Genomic DNA, 22,570 nt, shown 5'->3' on the forward strand with positions numbered 1-22,570 from the left:
TACTAATGTCTCGTCAAACCCCCACCGCTTTGCCCAACATTATCGCTAGGAACACGTGATGCGTTACTCTAAGAACACTCCAGTGCTCTGAATATGTGTTTATTTCAAACTTAAGCCTGTTTGACACAATACACATTTTTTCAGGACCTATATTAACAGGTTACAACCTTCACACTGCCCTTGTGAGATATTTCTGCAGTGCTAAAAACAGAAAATTATAAATGTATTTATTAACATGAACTTTCCTATGATTGGCTTGAAGAGGTCTTCCACGGCTTTGGACAGGATGCGGACGATCTCAGAGTCCATGCTGGTGCCCGTGCTCGTGTCCGCTAATGTCGACGGCGCGGGGTCGAAGGCCGAGCCCGGCCAGTCGTCGGATGCAGCGTCAATAGAAAGGCTGTCATCCTTTTCACCATCGTCCCCTGACGCGCTGAACGAGACGAGACCCACCGCTCTGTTGGAGGGGTGCTGGTCCGCCTGCGTGACATGGACTGGCGGCGGGGAGATCTTGGGTAGTGGTGAAGCACGCGGGGACTGGCCCGGCATGACGTCACTGAATTCCGCGTGCTCTGGCAGCATGAAAGTTTAAGCTTAAAAAGGACCCAAAAGAATAATACATTTAGCCAAAGCAACCTGTGGCAAGGAGAAGGGCGGGGCCAGGCCGTGACGATGCATGCCCGGCCCCTAATCAGGCTAATCAAGCCAACAAGAGGGGTAAAGGTGGCCAGAGGTGGCTGTTCGGGAGAGAGAGAGCTGCAGGCAGCTGCCCTGTATGCGATTGTGTTGTACTGTATGTCTTTTGTTTTAAGTTAATTATTCAAATTATTATTTATATTGTCAAGCTGGTTCTCGCCTCTTCCTTTCCCTTTTACCCTGTTACATTGGTGCTGAAAACCCGGGAAGGAGGAGGGATGCAGCGTAGTAGAGTCCTCGCCACTACCATCCACCCCAAAGGAGCAGTCGCGGCCATCCGCTGAGGGACTGAGGAGCCCGGCAGCCTGAAAGTGGTGGAATTACTGCTGACTGCGAGGGGAGGAGGGGGCGGTGGGGCATTCCGTCCACCAGGGGCTGGAGGACTGCCTCCAATCCACCCGGGTAGGATCGGCTATCATCCACTAGAGGGTGGAGGAGTGATTGAGGACCAGGCCACGGCATATCAGAGAACCGGCGAGTATGTATTTTTTCTCTCTCTCCAACTGTCACTCCGTGTTTGGCTTTCCCTCTCTTTTTTGTTGTTGTTTTTCCCTCCCCTTTGTTTCCCTGGAAGGGCAGGGAATTTTTTTTTAGAAAAATAAGTTCAAGGAACATAGATCTATGAGTTATGAGCCCAAAACTTGACATTTCAAGAAATGTTTAATAAGACATCTTGATATTTCCAGTAATGATGCCATTACTGTTTTATGGTGTGTAATTTAATTTAAAATAAAAATTTAAGAAGATCTGGAATACGATCCAAAGACTGCTTTTATGATACGTTCGGGTCCATTTTTAACCCTCCTTTTATGTTTGGGTCATTTTTGACCAGTTTAAGAGTTAAAGACTGTGAAAAACTAATCTTAATTTTGTATTTGTCAGCATACCTTTGGATATATACCATATATATATATATATATATATATATATATATATATATATATATATATATATACAACATTTTATGAAACTTGTGTCAGGGCATTTTGGATGATGCTTTAGTGTTGCTAGGTGGTTGCTAGGGTTCTACTAAATGGTTGCAAGATGGTTGCTTACTGGCCCAAGTCAAAAGAGACCATCCGCAAGTCTGTGAGATCTTGATCCCTAGATATGTATGAGGAACTTTTCAATGGAATTCTAAGAGATTTTTCACAAATTTTTCATCCACCAGGAAGACTTATATATTCTGAAATAAAAGTGTTTTAAGTTGAATCCTGGAGTCTGTATTTGTTTCAAATAAATACAAGTGTATTTTTTTTTTTCTAAACAGAAGGCTTAAGCCTTAATGTGAAGCACTGTCAATGCCATTATACTGTACATTTGTCTGCTAAATTCATAAATATATCTCCTGTATTCTGCATTAGAAAGAAAGTCGCACAGGTTTGGAAAAACATGACTTAAAAATTATGAATATATTATTCATTATATTCAGTTTTGGGTTAAATAACATTTTAGCAATTTAAAGTCACTGCATTTTGGGCTTTGGGTTCTGTTCTGTCTAAATTAATTTCCATTAGGAAGTAAATTTTTCCCCTTCCTTGTAGATTAGATGTCATGATTATTAAGTTTGCACTTTCATGTTGCAGTTACGTATGTAGTGTGAAATGGGATTCCTGCAACTACTTGGTTATCGTAGGAATAGGGTACATTTCGCTAACTCTAACCTAACCCCCAACCCTACCCTTTGCGTCTTTGGTTTGATGCACAAGTTTACTCCCGGCAGCATTGTCATGTAATGTGGCGCATACTTGCCCTGGAGCTTAACGTGATAAAAGTGGAAATTCCACTACATGGCTCCATATAATCTGTACCACTGATTTCCTCGCTTATTTGAATGAAGAGTTGGTCCCTTGTGTCGGTCAGGGATCCCCCTTGAAGCTGGGGCTGTTGGTAAATGACTTCCTTGTTCCTGAGCAATCTCTTTGACTTCTGTTGAAATCCAGGTGCCTTGCCTCTGGGCAGAGTTTAAACGCAGTAAGTCTTCACCCAAAATAAACCTGTATCCTGTAATGTTCAGTTCCCCTGGGCTTCTCTGCTTATCCTGATTTATCAATGAAGACAATTAAATTAGCAAGCAGATGAACAATGTGTGTGAATGTGTCACAGGTTCCTGGCGAATTTACTTGGGACATGTAGTAACTATAAAAGGAATGTTCCGGGTCTAATGCAATTTAAGGTGTGTCGACAGAATTAGTGGCATAATATTGATTACAATAGAAAATAATTTCAACCTGTCCCTGTGTTTTTCTGTTAAAGCAAAAAATGCATTCACAGAAATGCACTTACAATGGAAGTAAACAGGACCCCAGTGTTCTGGAAGTCTTAAAAGCACTTACGTCGAATATGCGATAAAAACCTTTTTATTTTTTGAGCTGTAAAGACAAATTTGTCAGATTTAAGGTAGAACTATTTCGCTAAGTGAATGAACTTGGTTATGCTTTGCCAGAAAAAAAAAATAAATAAACACTATTTTCTGTGATACTCAATGTTATGCCACAAATGCTGTTAATAAATCTGTATTGAACCTTAGAAACATTCCTTTAATGTATGCTCACCTGATGGTTTTATAAGCAAAGTATTTTTAATGATTTCAGTAAATAATTCTTAATTCATTCATTCTTAAAGAAATAGTTCACTCAAAAATTATAATTCTCTCATCGTTATCTCACCCTCATGCCGTCAAGTGATACATTTGATTTTGAGTGAGAAACAGACTCGATTATAAATCCTAGCACCTGATTCATGCAAAGAGCGCTTCAAAAGACATTGATTAACCATTCGGGTCATATGGATTACCTTTATGCTGCCTTTATATCCTTTTTGGAGCTTGCAAGAGGACCCCAATGACTTGCATTGTACAGATATAGACACATCAAATATTATTTAAAATATATTTGTTAGCGTTCCGCAGAATAAAAGAAAGTTATACGATTTAGAGATGGCAAGGGTAAGTAATTGATGAGAGGATTATCCTTTTTGGGTGAACTATTCCTTAAACTGTAAGTGTTATTACTGCCATATCTATATTTGGTTGGCCATATAACATACTGGGATTTTTAAATATCAGTGTCTACTCTCTTAGTATTTGCATGCAGAATGTGATAATGTGATATAGTATGAAAATCATAATGTGGATATTGCTGTGGCTATTGATAACAATTTATTTAACAAGAACAAATTCCTGTCATGTACAAATAAATGTATTGCACAAGCTTAAATGAATACATAACTTTATTTAAATAAATGCTTTGTCATAACAAAAAAGACAATGGTTAAAAGAGTACATAAATTACAAGTTGAATAAATATTACACAGTGATATTCACTTTCTTAATAATTTGAGATATTTTTTTTCTATTTTATTGTTTTTAAGAAGAGTTCCAAATGCTGAACATTTTTAGAGTCCTCCAGCCACAAATGGGTCTTTTTCACATGCCGGTTTTAAGCCACATTTAGGTGGTCAATCATCAAGTCTTTTCTCATCCACATAAAAAAAAGAAAAAGAAATAAAGAAAAAAAACTGTTATGCATTCAGAGAAACAAGAAAACCTGTCATTACTACTGCACCATACTGAAGAGTTATGAACACTGTCTACCCAAGTAGGAGATTCGGAATCTGATAAAAGCAGCAAAAAAGCGACATCAAAATAATTTTACAATAGTCTAATTGCAAATCAGAAAGGATAATTTTTCCCCCACATTCTCACATCGATACCCAGATGGATTCTACGACATAAGAATACAATGCAAAAATGTTTTTCTTCCATAATGCATGCACAAAACTAACTCTTTGTTAAGCCCCGCCTTCAAAAAACATTTTGAAGCAACTGTTGCTGTCCATCTTACAAGCTTTTGCTCTATTTGAATGTTTGTCTATGGAAGTCCTGTATATTTTTATAGTTTTAAATGGAAATTATCCAATAATACGATAAAATGTTGTTTCCAGGGCACATCTAGTGCCAGTTTCACAAGGTAATCAGAGAAAATGTGTGCAATATTTTTCTTTTGCCAATTCTTTAAATAAATATTGAGATGTGGATGCTCTGGATTAAACTGTCTCAGCCCTCATTTCCAAATTATCATGTGTAAAATCAGTAAGGACAACTACATTTGTCTCAAGGTATATAGGTGTTAATAACAATGTTACATTCATTTACATAATGATTCAGGCAGATAGAAATGCCATGCAATGTCACACTTCATTCCAGCCCACATAAGAATACCATCACACATTTTCAGCAATCTCCCATTTCTTCCTATGGGATGTTTGCAAAGCTTGTCTAAGCGAACAGCATTAACCAAAGTGGGGCGGAGCTTAGGAAAGAGTCTGCTGAATCAGATTCAGCTGTTACATATTTTGAGTCCAGAAGAAAAGCTGTCAGTCTGATGCTCGCTGTATTATGCCTGCTTAGCAGATTCCGAAAACCCCCTTTGTCCATCTAAACGTTCTACTGTGATGTGTAATGTGTTGTATTGTATCCCCTGTTGGGGAAGTGAGGCCCAGCACAAGATCATCCTCTTAGGCCCTCACCCTCTCTCCCTCCTCCCGGATATCACTGAGACGCAAAGTCTATTGAGTGTAGATGGAGACTAGACTGTGATTGGTTGGGTTGTATTACTGGTTTACCCACTGAATGATGATGTGGGCTTGGGACGCAAAGCCCTTGTCAAAGGTACTCAAGCAGGGTTTCTGTCTGAGACCTGCTCCTCCTTCTATACCTGAACTGAGATTCACTTGTTTTTTTTTTTTGTTCGAAGACGGCACTAAATGCGTGGCAAGGTAAATAATTAAGTGCAAGCTGCTTTTTTGGGGGGAGGGGGCATTCAGCATGGATCAGGACCTGGATAATGCTCATGACACTGCAAAAAAAAATAATTTCCTTAGTACATTTGTCTTGTCTCACAGTAAATGTATCTAAATATCCCTTAAAACAAAAGACATTTACTTTAATTTACTCAAGTAACTGTATCTTGTTTTATAGATTTATAGATTTATTTTACAGGGAAACCAGACAAAAATGCTGATTAAGAAAATCATTTTTGCAATGTAGTGATTTTGCCCAGTGGCGAGCGACACCTACAAGGCTAATTGTGCAATAACAGAGGCAACTACGCCTCCTCGACGTACTCCATCTGCAAAAGTCTGGTTAACCCGCACTCCCTTAACATCTTTCTCTTGCCACCTTCCATCTGAGAGCCAATCGTTATTCACAATTCTTTTTTGACATGCTATGTTTACATTCTGCGGAACCGTGGTTCTTTGTCTCCGCTGCAAGAAAACCATTACAGACAGAACCAGATGGAATTTGCGGTACGCATATTTCCGCCAAATTGGAAGGCCCCATATTAATACAATTTTGCGCAGTCCTCACTGGCTAATTTGATTTAGCTTTCAAGTGACCAATAAGAGTGAAGTACTCTCAGCTCCATTTAACATGTCGCATATTGCAGATTTCGGCAGAATTGGCACGCCCGACATTCACAAAGTTTTATGCAACCCTCGCTAGCTACTTTGTTTGTGCATTCTGTGACCATAAGGGAGCAGTTCACCAATTCTGTCTGGGCCTGGTTGTGGGTATTTTCAAGATAGAGATCTGTTTTGTGGGACTACGGCTGTCAATCTTCTAATAATCGACTATACTATGGCCCCCTCCCTGCTATGATCATTCGGGCCCTGAAATAAGATCCGAATGGACCTATTGTGACCCGAGGGCTGACCAGTGAGTCCTCTTTAAGTATCCCTGTTGGATCTATAGCTTGATTGCAAAAAAGTGATTGAAAATATTCTCATCAGCAATTACACACATTTGCAGTCACTGTCAAATCAATCGTCAGCTTATTCGTAAAAAGTAATAACAGTAAATGAGCTAGCACTAGCTGGAGCTGTTCGCGACTAAAGTCCTCTCCTATCTTAGGGAGTGCTTTATGATAGCTGCATGACATACAAAGTGGTGTAATAGATTTCCATATCTGGTGTAATGGATTTCTATATCTGATGACTATATGAACAATTGAGGTCCTTCGTCATTATAAAATGGTTAGTCTGTTTTAGTCCCCTTGGCTATTGTGTAACGTTCACGTCATTATTCAAATGTATTTGCATGTAGAAAGGCACTGAGACTCGCACACAGAAACTCGCACTAATCGACACTATAGTAAATGTAGCCTGTTTCCACCACGCCTCACAACATTGATGAAGTACAGAAATACACAAAACAGAACAAATGAAACTTCCAGTCATTGTGTTGGACTGAATAACCAGAAGAATGATCTCTGATTGGTGAACAGTCAGAGAGGGCGGAGCTTTGAAAGTGGTCAGACCTGCATTCAAATGTGTAAGTTTTGGAACAATGCAAATTGATATTATGCTTAAATACACAAGTCCTCTCCTAAGCACCAGATCTTTGTGGTTGTTTGTTAAAGATGGCAAGAAGCATAAAATATGAGAAAATAAAAACACATTCAATAATCTAGAGTTATTTAAAGGTAACATACCAAGGTTACACCTATTTCAGTGAAACCACATGGTCAAGGAACATGGCTCATGAATGGACTGTCATTATCTCAATGAAGTCAAGGAAACAGCAAACATAAAAGTAAAATCACATACAAAAAAAAAGAAAACCTACCACTCTGCAAGATGAACTTTCGACAAAGTTCAAATGCAAATACTGGGAGCGTTTAAGGGTTTTAGCATCTGTCTCTATTTTAACATGCACCAGATGCCACAATATCTGATCCTGAAAATGCCATAGTGGCCTTTTCTTCTAGCTAGATGTGGGCACCAGTTGATTCTGTGTGAGGAGATTTCCACCCTTCTCCTAAATCAAGAGGAACTTGTGACGGGACCTCGGATTGGACCGGTCGGCTCACCCGTGTAACTCTGCGTGGCAGCGTCTGTTTACATAGGCACGGTCGGCATGTTAGGTAAGCTACACAGTCATGAAGCCACTGAAACAGATTTGTCTAATGGGATTGTGGTTTTTACTACGTTCTGGGAGGGATATGCCACGAAAAACCTTCTTTTTTTGGAAGCTATCGCTGTATTTCACACGTTCACGCTCAAACACACACTCATACGCACATGCTCACACACGTATACACTGAACTTGGTGAAGTTACACATTTCCAAGCAGGTTTCTTAATGAATAAGTGCTTTGATGGGACCAAAAGATAGCCAGATAGAGATGACTGTATCAGCAGATCTCTACCATGTGGGTTTTAATTTTTTTCTTTTGGAAAAAAAGAATGTTTTTTTTTTCAATAGTAGAATTTCTTGCTATCTCCTTTGATACCTTGACAGCAAAAGTTGTAAGAGACCAAAATAGCCCTGTTAATATTAAACATGCCATATATTCTTTTTTTTGTTTTAGTTTTTAGCTTTATGTTTACATTAAACAAAACATTATGGTGCTCATACCTCAGCTTCTATAAAAATATATAATTGCATGTATATATTTTTAACCATTTTTTATTTGTTTTTTTATTTTTTGCTGGGACTCAGCGCTAGAAGGGGGCTCCTCTCATTGGCTTAGTCCACTGAGTTAGAGATGAGCGCTCAGTCGAAACGATTCCTGGACGATTTTTCTTTTTTGATTATTTGTATATTTAATAGTTGTTGTTTCTTTTTTCGCTTCGCAACAAAATCTCAAAGTGACTGGCAGGTGGACTGGTGGGACAGGAAAAGGAGGTGGGCCCTAGGTCTGATGATCAAGGTGGGTCGATTCTCACTCGTTGTTGTTGCTGTTTTCCAAATCCTTGCACTGGATGTTCCCGCCGCTGTAGTCGGTGCCGGGCAGCTGCACGCCATATTTGTCGACGCACCAGCAGATGCCTCGTTTCCGGCCAAGGGAGGGCTTGCACTGCAGGGTGAACAAGGGACAAAAGAGTTATATATCCATTACAAGCACTACTCAAGTAACTCAACAACCAACTCAATGAGCGGTTTGATGACTAAAGAGATACCGCAATACCATTATTCTAGAGTATAACTATCGTGAACTATTTCTTTAAGGCATTTACTTGACCCTATATGTTGTCGTCTTAAGTATAATCAGCATAAGATGGGGTGCATGTCCCTAAAAATCAGCCATATTCTGTGAAAATGCCCACCCCTTGCCTTAACCACACAAAAATAGGGCAAAAAAAAAAATACACGTACCTGTTTGCGCTTATAGAAGCCCTTCCTGTCGCAGTTAGGAAGGTGCAGGGACAGCGCCATGACGCGAGAGGTGTCTTTCATATTTTGAATGATTCCATCCAGCCTCCTTCTGCAAGGACCCTGTTGTCAAACAAACACATGGCACATTGCATCATTATCTCAGTGGTAAATGACTAGCTATCATTTTTCTGCAGCTGCTGCATCACACTACTTACAAATTCTGGCTCATGCTTGTCGATGGGAACAGGGGAGTAGTCCATCGGCCCCAGTGACCGCAGCTTCTCCTGCTGTTTCTTCTTGTCTTTGCGAACGGCAGCATGCTTCCGGCTGTTGATCACATCTGGTTTGGGGTAAAGGGGAATTTTAGGAAGCTGGTCTTCGGACGTGTCTGCTTTCACTGTATCATCATGCTCTATAGACTCACGATCTAGATAATACAAAGAGAATCGGAAATTAAGCTTTAACTAGGTTTTTACGTTTTCTGAAAGAAACTGCGAGTGGTGATTTCCCATGCCAAACATGTCACCAGTGTTTTTTTAACATGTTGCTATGGTATTCCAAGTGGTTGCTAGGGCGTTAAGGGTGGTTTCTTACTGGCACTTGTCAAAAGAACCCACCCCCTAGTCTTCAAGATATTCTGGTCTCTTACTCTTCAGTGTATGTCTATGGGGTGTTTTCACTCATTTTATCATCCGCTAGGCAGAAATTGATGTCTGATTGCTTAGAAAAGTGAAAGCACATAACAAACTACATTCATGAGGTGTCATTCATGTCTGTAGAACAAAAATGTCATGGGACGAGTTATGTACTTAAGTTTCATACTAAGGGTTCAGGGTTTGTTGAAACATTAAAATGTATGCCTGCCTTAGCAAACAACATAAATGATCTTGATATAACTCAACTGGCTTCAAAATGAATAATTTTCAAAAAGGCTGATTTTCCCTTTAAAGGCTTTTTTTTTTTGCTCTTCCTGATGACAGTCTGGAGAGTAAACATGAAAGCAGCTGTTTTCCCGCCAGGAGGGGTCAACAGGTGATGACCACCCCCACCTTGTACAAATGCCCAATCCACTGATGATGACACTTTATACGGGAAGTTTATGCCTGACTTCATTATTAAATAAACATCTGATTAACCAAACAGACCAAAATCCCAAAATCTCAGTCAACTGCATTTGTGGCATAATGTTGATTACCACAAATAAACATTATGCCACAATTCGACCCTCCTTTTCTATATAAATGATAGTGAGGCACTTACAATGGAAGTGAATGGGTATACTTTTAAAAGCTTATCATTTTATATATGCCTTTACATTTTTTCTACTGTTAAAATGTGTTTTATTTGAGATGTAAAGTTGTTTAAATAGTTTACATTTATGAATTTGGCAGATGCTTTTATCCAAAGCGACTTACAGTGCACTTATTACAGGGACAATCCCCCCAGAGCAACCTGGAGTTAAGTGACTTGCTCAAGGACACAATGGTGGTGGCCGTGGGGCTCGAACCAGTGACCTTCTGATTAACAGATATGTGCTTTAGCCCACTACACCACCACCACTCCTACAAATAGTTGTTTCGAAGTGGACTTTTAAGTTACAAGGTTTATGTCGTTACCTCATCATTGCAACAAAGTTGTACATTTGGATATAACTTTATACAGAAAAGGTTAGTAAGTGATTAAATAAATAAGAAGTAAAATAATGTCAACACACATTGTCTTGTAGCTATGATGTTTAGAGAACAGGAGGGACGAGTCGAAATAAATGTTTGTGATAATTAACATAATGCCACAAATGCTGTTGATTGAACTTAACTTGTAATGAACCCGGAATATTCCTCTATTATTAAACTCAATTCTCTGTTTTTTGGTGGGAATTAACATTGCATTTTTTCCCCTAATATATTTGTATGTGTACAACTTAAATATCACACGTAATGGTAGTGTATGCCATAGATTTTACAACTGAATATTAAATGTTCCCTTTTTGATTTTATAAGGCAGTTTATAAGACAACTTGCATGACTATGGAATTTTGTAGTGAGAAACGGAAACTGCCTTTCAAAGGACACTTAACAGCTTAAAGCCATACTTGAGGGACTTTGAAGTCACAGTAACCATAACACCATGGCAACCGCTAGCTCTTAGTGAGGTGTGCAAATCTAATGCTAGGTCGTAACAGTCAACATTTGTTCAGAGGAAATGTAGAGATATTGCAGAACAAACTGTGTGCTTAAATAATTTAACAGTAAAATTTAGCAGAATACATAAAAACCATAAACAGCCTACATGTAGGCAACAGTTCTTCAGCCGTTTTGGTTTTGGAAGTATTTTTCTCATTCATTTTTTCATTGGGACTTCGTAAAATCCTTCATAAAAGATTTCTAAGCCATGAACCACATCAACCAGCTCGGAGGTGAATCACAGCACTAAAAACTTTTATCTAAAGCAAAAAGACAAAGGTACAATGTATTTTATTAGGAAATGAACTACAATCCCATGAAGCATTGCAAATGATGTAATCCAATTAAAACTGATCGAAAAATATAAAACTATCCATTTAAAGATGTTTAAATCAAGATTATATGTTTAAAAACATTATTTAAAAATGTACTGCAAAATATTCAGGCATACACAAATATATCAGTAGTTTGAGAGTGTCATTCGCAGTGTGTCATGCAAACAGGCGGTTACTGTACATTCTGTTGGTGCACTTTGTTTGCAACAATTCCCTGATTGGTGGATCTTTCTCAGCAGAATCATGGGCAATGTAGTTATTCACCACAAATTCCACTATTAAAATGCTAAAAGTTGAAATAATGCAACAACATAAAATAACATTTTGTAACTTGTAGCACCTAATAAACATGCAAACCATTTTTTTCCCCCTAAAAATAAATGACCACATATATCACATTTTAAAGTTAGATTTATTTTGTATAAAAAAAAATTTATTACGTTTACAGGAGTGTTGGTTATTTATGTTTTTTGAGATGTTACAGACATTACGGCTGATTTTCATTAAGCTGCAATGGAACAATGTGTATTGGGATTAGCACAAATCACAAACTGCGCAAATAAATGTTATTAGACTTGATTTTACTTTTATGTTCTAAAGTTCTTTTTTTCTACTTTGGCAAAAAAATCTTTATGTACTCTTTTTGCACTCTAAGACAAACAAGTGATAGCCAGTGCTGAAGCATTTTACCAATCAGAAATTAGTATAATAATTCTGATTCAAAGTAATGGCCAGCATCATCCAGTCACTGCCAACCATTTAAAAATAAAATTGTACATATAATAAATTCTGAATCGATGTACTGATTATCATTGCCCCTTGCTGCCAAACATGTTGAGTGGTCCAAACATCATCTGCAGCCTGAAACTGAACTTTTGGTCGGATGTTAGGAGTGAATTCTGGCTGCATAGGAAAGCTATAGGATGCTCCCTTGCTCCATTTAGCTCCATTTAGTGAATGACTTATCCTCCAGTGTGCTGTCTGCACTAGTCTGCACCTCTTTATTCATCCTAACTCCATATTAATCTGTTTCAGGTGACGTCACCGCATGGCCGAGCCTCCATGTTTTGTGACCAATATTCCATATACCTTCATTGTGCTGTGCTGTGAGACGTGACAAAAACCAACAAAAACTGGTTTTAATGTAAAAATGTACATAGGTTTCTTACCAGATGTAGTTTTGTTAGCATTTCTCGCAAAGACAAACTCCGCTGTGATCGGCACCATGCTGTTTTGTTACATGACTCTGTGCATTGAAAGTTTAACCTTTCCTGACAGCCCTGAGTGTTCTGAACTGAGATCAGTCAGTTTAAATGAATTAAAATGATGCGTTGCATATAGCAAAGCCAAAATACAACATCCACACATGTGTACAGGGGGTTGCATGAGGTTAAAGGTTTATGAGTTATCTTTAAAAATCAGTTCCCCAATAGAATTAATTAATGGGATTTATACTTTCAGAACCAGCCATCGTCACCATTTCTTAAGCTTTATAGTGTTCACTTTGTGTCATGCCTAAGATATCGCTTTACCTGCTGTAAAATCACTGTAACATACAGCCTCGAGTGACTCATGTCTGTATTTAAAAATTATAATGCTAACGGACATACAAAGTCAGGCCTAAACATCGAGGCAGGATGGGCGGCAAGTTTTTTTTGCGGACACAGCCAAGGGGGCATTATCAGACAGCTGCTGTGGCCAGCAGAAATGATTGAGATAACTGCCCTCACAGTTCCCCTGAGTTCCAGTGCTTCACATTGCTGTGGACTGGGGCAGGGTGTTCTGAGCTGCCTGGTGCTGAAAGAGTCTGTCTGACCTGGAGACACACGGGGCGGGTGCCCACTCATTACAGGAATTGGTTTCCTGGCTTCTGAAGTTACAATCAGAGAGCATGGGCTGTCTCTTTGAAATTAATCCTGCAACTCATGACTTGGCAGACTGAAATTACTGTCCAGATTTCTGTTCCCTACAGGTTTGGGCTCCTGAAGCAACCCGAAATTGAGATGAGTGCTCATTGAAATGTTGCAGCATTTCCCATCTTGATCTTGGGAGTACCCCACACACTGCGCATTTTGGATGTGTCTCTTATCCAACACACCTATGAGGATCTATGACACAAACTGGGTGTGTCGAATAAGGGAGACATACAAAATGTGCAGTTTTGGGGATACTCCAGGACCAAGATTGGGAAAATTGGCCTACAGCAAGATTTACACCTTTCATTAACAAGGCACACGATTTATGGTTGTAGCAGAAATGGTACAGGATGAATAAAGTTTGTGAGGGGTTTGTTAAAATATAAGCAACATGTGCAGTAGTAATAGTAATGTTTGCCTTAGCAATTACCACCAATTACTAAGATCTTAATGTTCTACATCTGGCTTCAACCATTTTTACATCTATAGACCATCATTTAAATAGGCAACTGACTCAACAAACTTTGTTGAATTCTGAAATTAGGTCTCTAATGCCAAATGCATTTTTTAAATTTGTTTTAGTTATTTTCCTATGTAAAGGTGCGATCACACTAGGCTTTAAGCATGCACACAATGGACCAGGATATGTCACTTGGGAGAGCTTCTGCTTTTAGGAAATAGCACTTCACAAATAATAAATACGATAATATTAAAACATTTAAAAATATACCGTCTATTCACTTTACAGCAGCAATAAAAACACACAGCTTTGACATATTTGTTTTGTATTGAGCCAAGGGGTAAGTGTGTGACGTTTTGATTTTCTGTTCGTCACATGTCCTCTCGTCATGCAGATTCGCAGTTCAGTGTTCTTAAGCTTGAACATTGGTATGCAGTGTCAAATGGAATTTCTTTGCTTGAGGTTGCGTTTCTGGTCTGCCGTGTTTAAATGGAAGTGACTGTTGCACCTCATCTCCTGCACAATGCTGTCAAGTTAATCACGTCTTGAGACATCTGCGTTCTTTTTTATGCATTGCATCTAGTTTGTTTTGAGTGCAAGACCGCGTTAGGGCTGAACAGCCCCTTTCAACCATAATCTGTCCCGTGAATCAACTATGCTCAGATTCTCCGAAAATATTTTTTTATTTTATAATCCCAATTTGGCTGGACAATCAACAAAATTTGAAGCCGTGATGCCTTTTTTTTTTGTTGTCCTGGTAGGACAGCTTATTGGAATGTAATAGTACCCTAATGTTTGCCTAGAGCAAGATTTATGAACTGTGGAGTAGTGATTAAGGTCAGTAAGCTCAAGAGGGAGGAGACAAGATGCCCTCTCAATGGGTTGGCATGAACAAAACAATTCTTTACGGTTGTTGTCACTGTTGTTATTCGTACACAAGGCCTAAATACACTTGTTTATGGAAGCAAGTTTAACCCAAAGCCGATTGCAGACAATCAATGTGCTGAAGTCGTCTTTTTCTGTGGCAGACTTTTCAGAGCAAAGACCAAAATCACTTTTTCCATGCTCGTGGCCCCCGGCTTGTAAAGGTTTAGCTGGACTGTGTTTAACATCTGACATACAGCCAAGATCCTGGAGCACGGCCAATCCAGGCGTATCACGTGGAGCCCTGTCTATTCAAATGATCATTGGAAAGAAAGCTGGAGAGGTATTGGTGTCTCTCCTCTCGGTCTTGCAAAACTTTTCATTAAGATAAAGGGAGCCGAGCTTGGCCAAAGGAGATGCATCTGATAGGGCTCTGTTTAATAATTTACATGTGCACTGGGCAATTATACTTCATGAACATCCACACATTCTTCTGGGGGCTAATGATAAAAGTGAATCCCCCTTTGAGTTGTGTTGTCTTCTTTGCACAATTTAAAAAAAGGACTTGGTGGTGGGTTGTGGTGATTACCACAAAAATTTCCTTTTGATTTCATCCCTCCTCTCCTTAAAAAAGAAGCAAAAATCTGTGTTACAGTGAAGCGCTTACAATGGAAGTGAATGGGGCAAATCCATAAACATTAAAATCCTCATTGTTTCAGAAATATAGTCACGTCATGTAAACAATATGTGTGTTAAAATAATTTTAGTGTAATACAATCACTTACTAACCTTTTCTATGTAAAGCTATATCCAATTTCTAACTTTGTTGCCATGACGACGTAACACCATAACCCCTAAAATGGCTTTAAAACGATAATTTAAAGAACTTTATTGCTCAAGTTTTTAACAGAAGAATTAATGCCAGTACTTAAAATTAGAAGCCCTTTTGACTGTAATTGTAAGTGTCTCACTGTAATCCCCCCACACACATTTAAGCAAATTCTACTGGGCTAGACTTTGCCTTTATTGCTTTGTTCATGTCATAGACCAACCACAGCATCTCTGGCTAGATTCCACTGCTAAATATTTTAAGTCTGGACCATGTCCACAAGGTGTTTAGGGCACTGTAGCAGAGCAGCATTTTAGTCAATCTAGAAAGATTGCCAGAAAAAGACCAGGACAAAATAAAGAATGTGACCTTTCAGGACTTGGTGTGCACTTGCACAAATGCTAGTTCAATGTTAGTTATGCATGAAATTTCTGCTGCAACAAATGGTGTTCAAACACTCTTCCCCATCTTCCATTGTTTACCCAAACAGGTAGTTCTGGCCTACACTAATGCCATTGGTTGAACCAATGTTGTTATGTCTGGCCCAGTAAAACTGCTCAAACAAACAGATTGCAATTCCATTTGGTGCTGTTAGTGGCTCAGAAATTACACACTTCACATTTAATGTTAGATAAAATAGGCCTGGATAGTGTTGCAAACTACAAAGTAACATTAAAAGCTAGACAACAATCCTTAAGGTGCTTTAGGATAACATTTTTCATGTTGCCTCTGCTATCAGTTACAACCAAGAAAACTGTCACATAGCTTACTATTCAAGCAAGTCCCCTATAATTCAGGACAAAGCAAAGTGATGACACCTGTTGATGCCCTTCAAGCTGAAAGCACATGTGTGCATCTCTTCATCACCTGGTCGTGTCATCAACTTCAGGACATCAATGGATCAGTCCCAGTCACTGATTTCAATCAGCTCAGACAATGGCAAAGTAGTGATACTGTCTGTAATATTTCCACCAAGGGATCCAAGCGCAATCTTTCCTCTTCTAAACTACCTTCAAAACTAAAAGAACCACAGCTAGTACATAATAAATCTTATTATATATCCTTTTGTTCGCTGAAGGTACATTAAAGAAATGACATTGTGGGATATAGGCCTATTGTGGATGTTTTAAACATTGGTGGTAAGAAGAATGGGCTGATAGTAAGAAAGTGGTAAATATATTTGCATGCTTTACAGTACGTTATTTACATATAAAGGATCGAAAAATCCTCCACGCAAGTATGTGAACACATACTTCTAGCTACGCATGCTTCATTTTGTGTGCTATTGCGTTCCAAAATTAGTGTTAACAGACTTTTGAAGTACCTTTATTGCCCCTTTGAGTACTAAGGTTTGTTACCATCACAGAAACGTAAGAATGCACATTCATCTTCAACCGGACTGCCTGTTGGCGTGCGTTAGCCAAGCGCTTGCATCTCCGACTGTGTACTTTTAAATAGCGTATATACAGTTCTTTTTATACAGTATGTTTCTGGTCTAAGAGTGACGAATAAATATGGAGTACTGTGAAAATACTTAGTGGGATGTGGCCCAAACAAGTCAAGAAAAGGAAGAACTTAGTAGTTATTAAGGGGGGAGTTTTGTTGTTTAGTTAGGCTGAGGGTTAGAATGTGGCTTGTTCAATCACATTTGAATCTAAACTATCCACTTACAGTATAAGTCTTGTGGTTTGAGTCTAATCGTATTTAATGTGATTAATCGTATCTTTTTGTTTGCGTCCATCAAGTTAAAAATAAAACGAAAAAACAATCAAATGAGAAAATTATCTATCATTTATCGAATTTCAGTGGATTACCCAAAGAATTTAGATGACCACACTTTATATGTAATAAATAAATCATATTTTCATCGAGTGCCTATGAAAAATAACTATTTCTACAAATGAAAATGGGTTTTCAGACAAAAATGGTCTAGTGTGGATATGGCTTAAGTAGGAAGTAGCCCTGTTACATCAGAAGTGTGTCTTTTGTTCAGAGAATGTGCTTTATCACAAGTGCAAGCCTAATACAAGCCACATTTTTGGTTTCGCCCCAAATTTGGGTTCACATATTCTGTGGCCACACTGCCAGGACAACAATAACATTGAGACAACAGCTGGGTGTGACAAGATAATGTATACTGTATCAAAACTGATAAAGTACTCATTTTGGCTTGTGCTGGACCGTCTCTATCCTCTGCCTCGAGAAGCCTGCAAAGCACCAAATATGAGGCAGCAATTTGGAACCACATCTGAACCTGTGCTGCAGGCAAGAAATTAGGCACCTTTTGTTCTCCTTCCCTAAAGAAATGTGACACTGCATCCCCCCCTCCACTGCCCCAAAGCACATGACAGGAGGTTTCAACAGGTCACCGTCTCCAGCTAAACCACATGGTGCAGCCCTGCTGTCTGCTTCTTTTCTGTATGTTTAATTTTGTAAACGTGAGCTGTAAACCTATAGGTTAAATAGTATCTAGAAGAAGTGACACCGTTGGATATATAGAAGATGCTGTGGATTTTTTAAGCTTAAAAGAGTGGTGGTATGTTGTAAGACTGAGCGCAAAGACTGTATAAACAGTGTGATGGTAAAAATGTGGTAAAGATTTTGCTATACCATTTATACCAAGATAGAGGTATTTTTGTAGCAATCAGTAGGCAGGACCGCATTATGGTTTTTTTTCATGAGACTGTTGCAAAAACATGGAGTAATTAGAAAATATGTCCCAAAATAGTAAAGAAGAGTAGGAACTCATCAAGCAGTGTAATACAATGTGGAAATTTGTTTAGCGTGGTAATTTTTCAACAGTTTGACATCTTCAGGTAAAACCACATGGTGCCGCTCTGCTTTATGAATGTTTAAATTTCTAAGCTGTGAATGTACAGATTACCTGGATTGTTTTGTGCATGAACAGTGGGTTTTTGACTGGTTACTGTTATGGTCAGCCAAACACATGTTCCTATTTAAGCATGGCACAGCATGAGGATGTCGCAGCCCAGGAATCACGTTTCTGACAGAGACGAGACTACTGTTCACGCTGATTTTCTTCCCAGCTGTTACTCACTAGCCTTCCAGGTGCCAGCGACAAATACACGCTGCACAGATTGCTGTTAAACTTTACTGGAAGAAGTCATTCAAGCGTGCCAAATAGATTCCCTGCTTGCATACCTTTGCAAAGGATGAGTGGGCACTTGATATATGATCCTGGTAGACCGTGGTTTAGGATTATGGTATACATATATATATATAAATGTTGTATACCATAATTGTAACCATTACATGGGCACTACAGGTTTAGAATTACTGTCAAAGACTATTGCACAGTAAAAACTGGGCATCATTTTCAAAATATACAACATAAAAAAATAATAAAAAAAAACATGTGAGAGAGGCGTATATCTTTCAATGTCAGTCAGATGGTGCAAGTGAGTTTGGCCTGTGGCACACAATACATTTGAGATGACAGACAAGAAATAGTGAAACAACTGCCTTACAATGCCTTGTGATCATTATTTAGTCAGTAGTGATTAAATAAAAATGCACAAATCAGCAATTGTAAAGTAGCTAAACGAACCAAATACATCAGCCAAGATTCTGATAAAATGTTTTGTATGAACATGTATGTTTTTTTATTTGTTTATGAGTCAAAGTTTTTAGATCTGCATCATTTTTAAAGGTGAAATGTGTGATTTCTGTGCCACTAGCTGCATCGAAACTAAATTGTGAAAATAACCTCATCTTCCATTGGTTGGACAAACAGGTAATACCTCCCCCAAACTAAGGCCATTTTGGGGGAACTCAACCAACGAATCTCCTACTTAGACTGTATAAGCTGGGATAGGAGAGAGTAAGGAGTTAACATTGAAAAATGGCACACATCATCACATTTAACAATCGTTCATGCATCTAGGCAGACAGCAATCTTTGCAAACGCAGCATTAAATTCCACCTTGAAGAGCAAGAAGCCTGTACACATCTAGTCATATCTGTTGGCAACAGCTCCAAGTATCCACGTTCCAAATCGCACACGTTCGGCATGTCCAGACAGAAAGACTCCCGTGCAATAAAAGGCAAATTTGAAGTACCTTTCAATCCTAACGTAAGTGGAGCTGAATGACAATCTGAAATTACCATCAGCATTAAATTTTTAATTTTTTGACTGTGAAACTAGGGCATAATGGGGCATTCAAAGGATTCAGATTGATGCAGGGGGGTCAACAGCTCTGAATTCTAATGCGGGCAAGAGCGCTAGACCTCTATCCCTATCTCTCTTGGTCTGTCCTTACCAGCTAGTAAAACCAGGCTCAAACTAAAGACGAAAGGAGGCTAGAAGCGCTCCTCTAAATTCATCTAAATGCTTGACGAACAGCACTTGATAGATCGACCACAAAGACATTCTGCTGAATCACCAGAGAGCAGCAGTAACACTCATCGAGCACTTCAGATACTGGGACAAACATGTTTTTGATGTGCACCTGTGTGTGAGGGGTTGTATTTGTGTACATACAGTCATGGTAAAAGGACACAGGAGGTATTTCTACCTCTTCTGTCTGCTAGCGTTTTATGAATATGTGCAGTCGATCTTCCCGATTTTTGGAACAATGCATGTAGAATACAGCAAATTCCACTCGCTTGCTGTTTCATGCATTGATGTTGCCTAAAGGAAGAAGGGGGTTGGGAGACTCACCCAGTAAATCTATTAAAAAGTGGAGAGTTCTGCAACCTAATGCAGTGAATATTTATTTTAGTAGCTCAACTGGTATTGCAATGCACAGACAATCCCAATGATTTGGGTTTAATCCCAGGGAACAAACAAAATTATGAAAAGTATTAATAGAATGCAGCAGCTTAGGATAAAAATGTCTGCCAATTGCATAAATGTAACCAATTTATATACTTGCTGTGCACAATTACTCTTCATAACTGCAGTTAAATGCAAAAACATTGTTAATTCATAGAGTGCTCTGTCGAATTTATCACTTAGGTATGCTATACACACCACAGCTACCCTCCTCCCCTTGGATTTAATCTTTGAGCAGTAATCCGACCCTTCAACACCACCCACAGACACAAACCTAAATTCAGACGAACCTTGAATTTGTTCGCTCCAGAGTATCATGTGTTCATGGGTACACCTGTGCCATCCACACCTTAAAATGATGTTGAGGTGTGATCATAACAATGATGAGTCAAAATGTCAATAGAACGTCAAACAAAAGCCATTGCCAAATCAAACACTCTAATCCACAAAGCAAGATATAGACTAACATAAAGCATAGCTGCACTTTTGCATCTCGGAAACAAAGGGAGATCTGTCGATAGCAAATGGTCTTGGAAGATTCCAATGAATGTTGGAATCTTTCCTCATTCTAATAATCTGCAGCAGTGCAAAATGATGGAACACAACAGTGCAGCAATGCAGAATTGGTTGCAGCAATGTAGATTATGCATCATTCGTCTGGTTTGAGAAACCTTTGCACACATATATAACTGCGCTTAGTGCACTTGTGGGAATGGGATTCTTAATCAAGCACAGAAATATTTACTAAGACTAAGCGAAGCCTTCAAAGTGGTTAAATCTCCATAGAAGGGTTATGTTTAGATCTCAATGGAATGATTTCAATATGATAGTGGTCAACCGAAATGGGGTTTTCAATGGCTCACATACAGGTGCTGATATCTAGAGAGCAGAATGGCCAATGACTGATAACAATGTCGACATATTAAGCTAAATAATTTCATAGAGGCTTTATTACAACTTAATTATTGCATATAGGCCTACACTACTTGCATGTAATTGCTCAAATCTAACAAATTTGTTATACTCTGCATTATAATCAAATATCCCTCAAACCGATATTTTAGGCTAAATAATACACTATTTAATAATTATTACACATACACAACATTGTTATTATGATCATTTTTAAACCTAATTCACAAAAAAAAAAAACAACAACTTGACTTTCAGCCAACAGACGCAGTTATCGGCCGATGCCGGTCTAAAACGATGTTGTTAAATACAGCACGATTGTTTATCAACAAACCTTTGTTGTTACAAAAAAGCTTCGCTTTCGATATCAGCATAAATTCTTCTTTCCAGCCAACTTACCAATGGAAGGATGCGGTGGTTTGTATCCTTTCTCGTTCGTACACACTCCCCTGCCGTGCAGCAGGGCGTGCAGCGGCTTCTCTTCGCCGTTCCGCGGCAGGCAGCGTAGCCCATGCGTGCATGTACCGGTGTAGACACCGCACGCCTGACCCTCAGCCAGAGCGCAAGTCAAGCAGCAGCCGCAGCCGGGCTCCTTCACCAGCTGACAGCCCATCGGGACCGGGGGACACATGGACAGCGCCTTCTGATCGCACGGCTCGCACGGCACATAAGAGCCAAAGCTCTGGGTCAGAGCCCCGAAAAATGTGGCAAGCATAAAAAGCAGCATATTTCTCTTTCTATTTTGTTCAAACTAGTGAGCTCTGATGAAAAACAGCAAGTAAAAACAGTCTCAGGTCATCGGGTTTAATGCAAATGATGGGCACTTTGAAAAGTCCGCATGCAAAAATAAGCACAGGTCTGGGTCTTTGATAAATATAATAAATACAAATATTCTTTTTAAAAAAGTAGATTCAAAAATCCGCTGAATTTTAGGGGTAGCTAATGTCTCAGATTAGTCCGTTCTCCAAATGTCTCCAAGTGTCCAGTCTGTGCGCAATTCTGTTGATCTGAAATTCTGGACTTTCCGATTCCAAATCACACTTTCCCCTCTGAAGAAGTTTTCTGAGCAGACTGATCAACTTCAGAGCAGTGCTTGCCTTTTTAAAAACAGCCAAACCCAAACCCCTAACTATGAATAAGCCAAACAGCGGTGAAGGGAGGCGCACTTGCCAGATACTGGCGCAGAGCCAGCGCCCCCCCTTCGGCAATAGGGATCCGTCTTTCACACCGATAGGGCTGCGATGATGCCAAGATCACAACGAAAGAAAAAAAAAATCCTTATGAAAACAGTTGGGGACACATATATATTTTCAAAGACATATCGAACATATCCTCCTCATCTGAGATCCCCTGTGCACTTTGTGTAGTTGTTTTCGGTCTGGTACTGTATTATTGCTGCGTCAGATTAATGCGCGAATCT

At 39.1% G+C, this 22,570-nt stretch overlaps 1 protein-coding gene across 2 annotated transcripts; it reads right to left on the reverse strand.

The window, feature by feature from the left end:
• Nucleotides 1–3,312: 3,312 nt before the first annotated feature.
• igfbp5b (insulin-like growth factor binding protein 5b) lies at nt 3,313–22,233 on the reverse strand. 2 transcript variants are annotated; one of them, XM_052148129.1, is made up of 4 exons: nt 21,550–22,233; nt 9,072–9,196; nt 8,857–8,976; nt 3,313–8,557 (listed from the first exon to the last, which is right to left on the reverse strand). In XM_052148129.1, exons 1-4 carry the CDS (start codon nt 21,875–21,877, stop codon nt 8,423–8,425), a joined length of 708 nt encoding a protein of 235 aa, XP_052004089.1. In that variant the 5' UTR covers nt 21,878–22,233; the 3' UTR covers nt 3,313–8,422. The 2 variants fall into 2 exon arrangements, with proteins under 2 accessions (XP_052004089.1, XP_052004088.1); XM_052148128.1 differs by having other exon boundaries at nt 9,072–9,283.
• Nucleotides 22,234–22,570: the final 337 nt, after the last annotated feature.

Source organism: Xyrauchen texanus, chromosome 18 (genome assembly GCF_025860055.1).
Source record: "Xyrauchen texanus isolate HMW12.3.18 chromosome 18, RBS_HiC_50CHRs, whole genome shotgun sequence".
NCBI classification, from domain to species: domain Eukaryota; kingdom Metazoa; phylum Chordata; class Actinopteri; order Cypriniformes; family Catostomidae; genus Xyrauchen; species Xyrauchen texanus.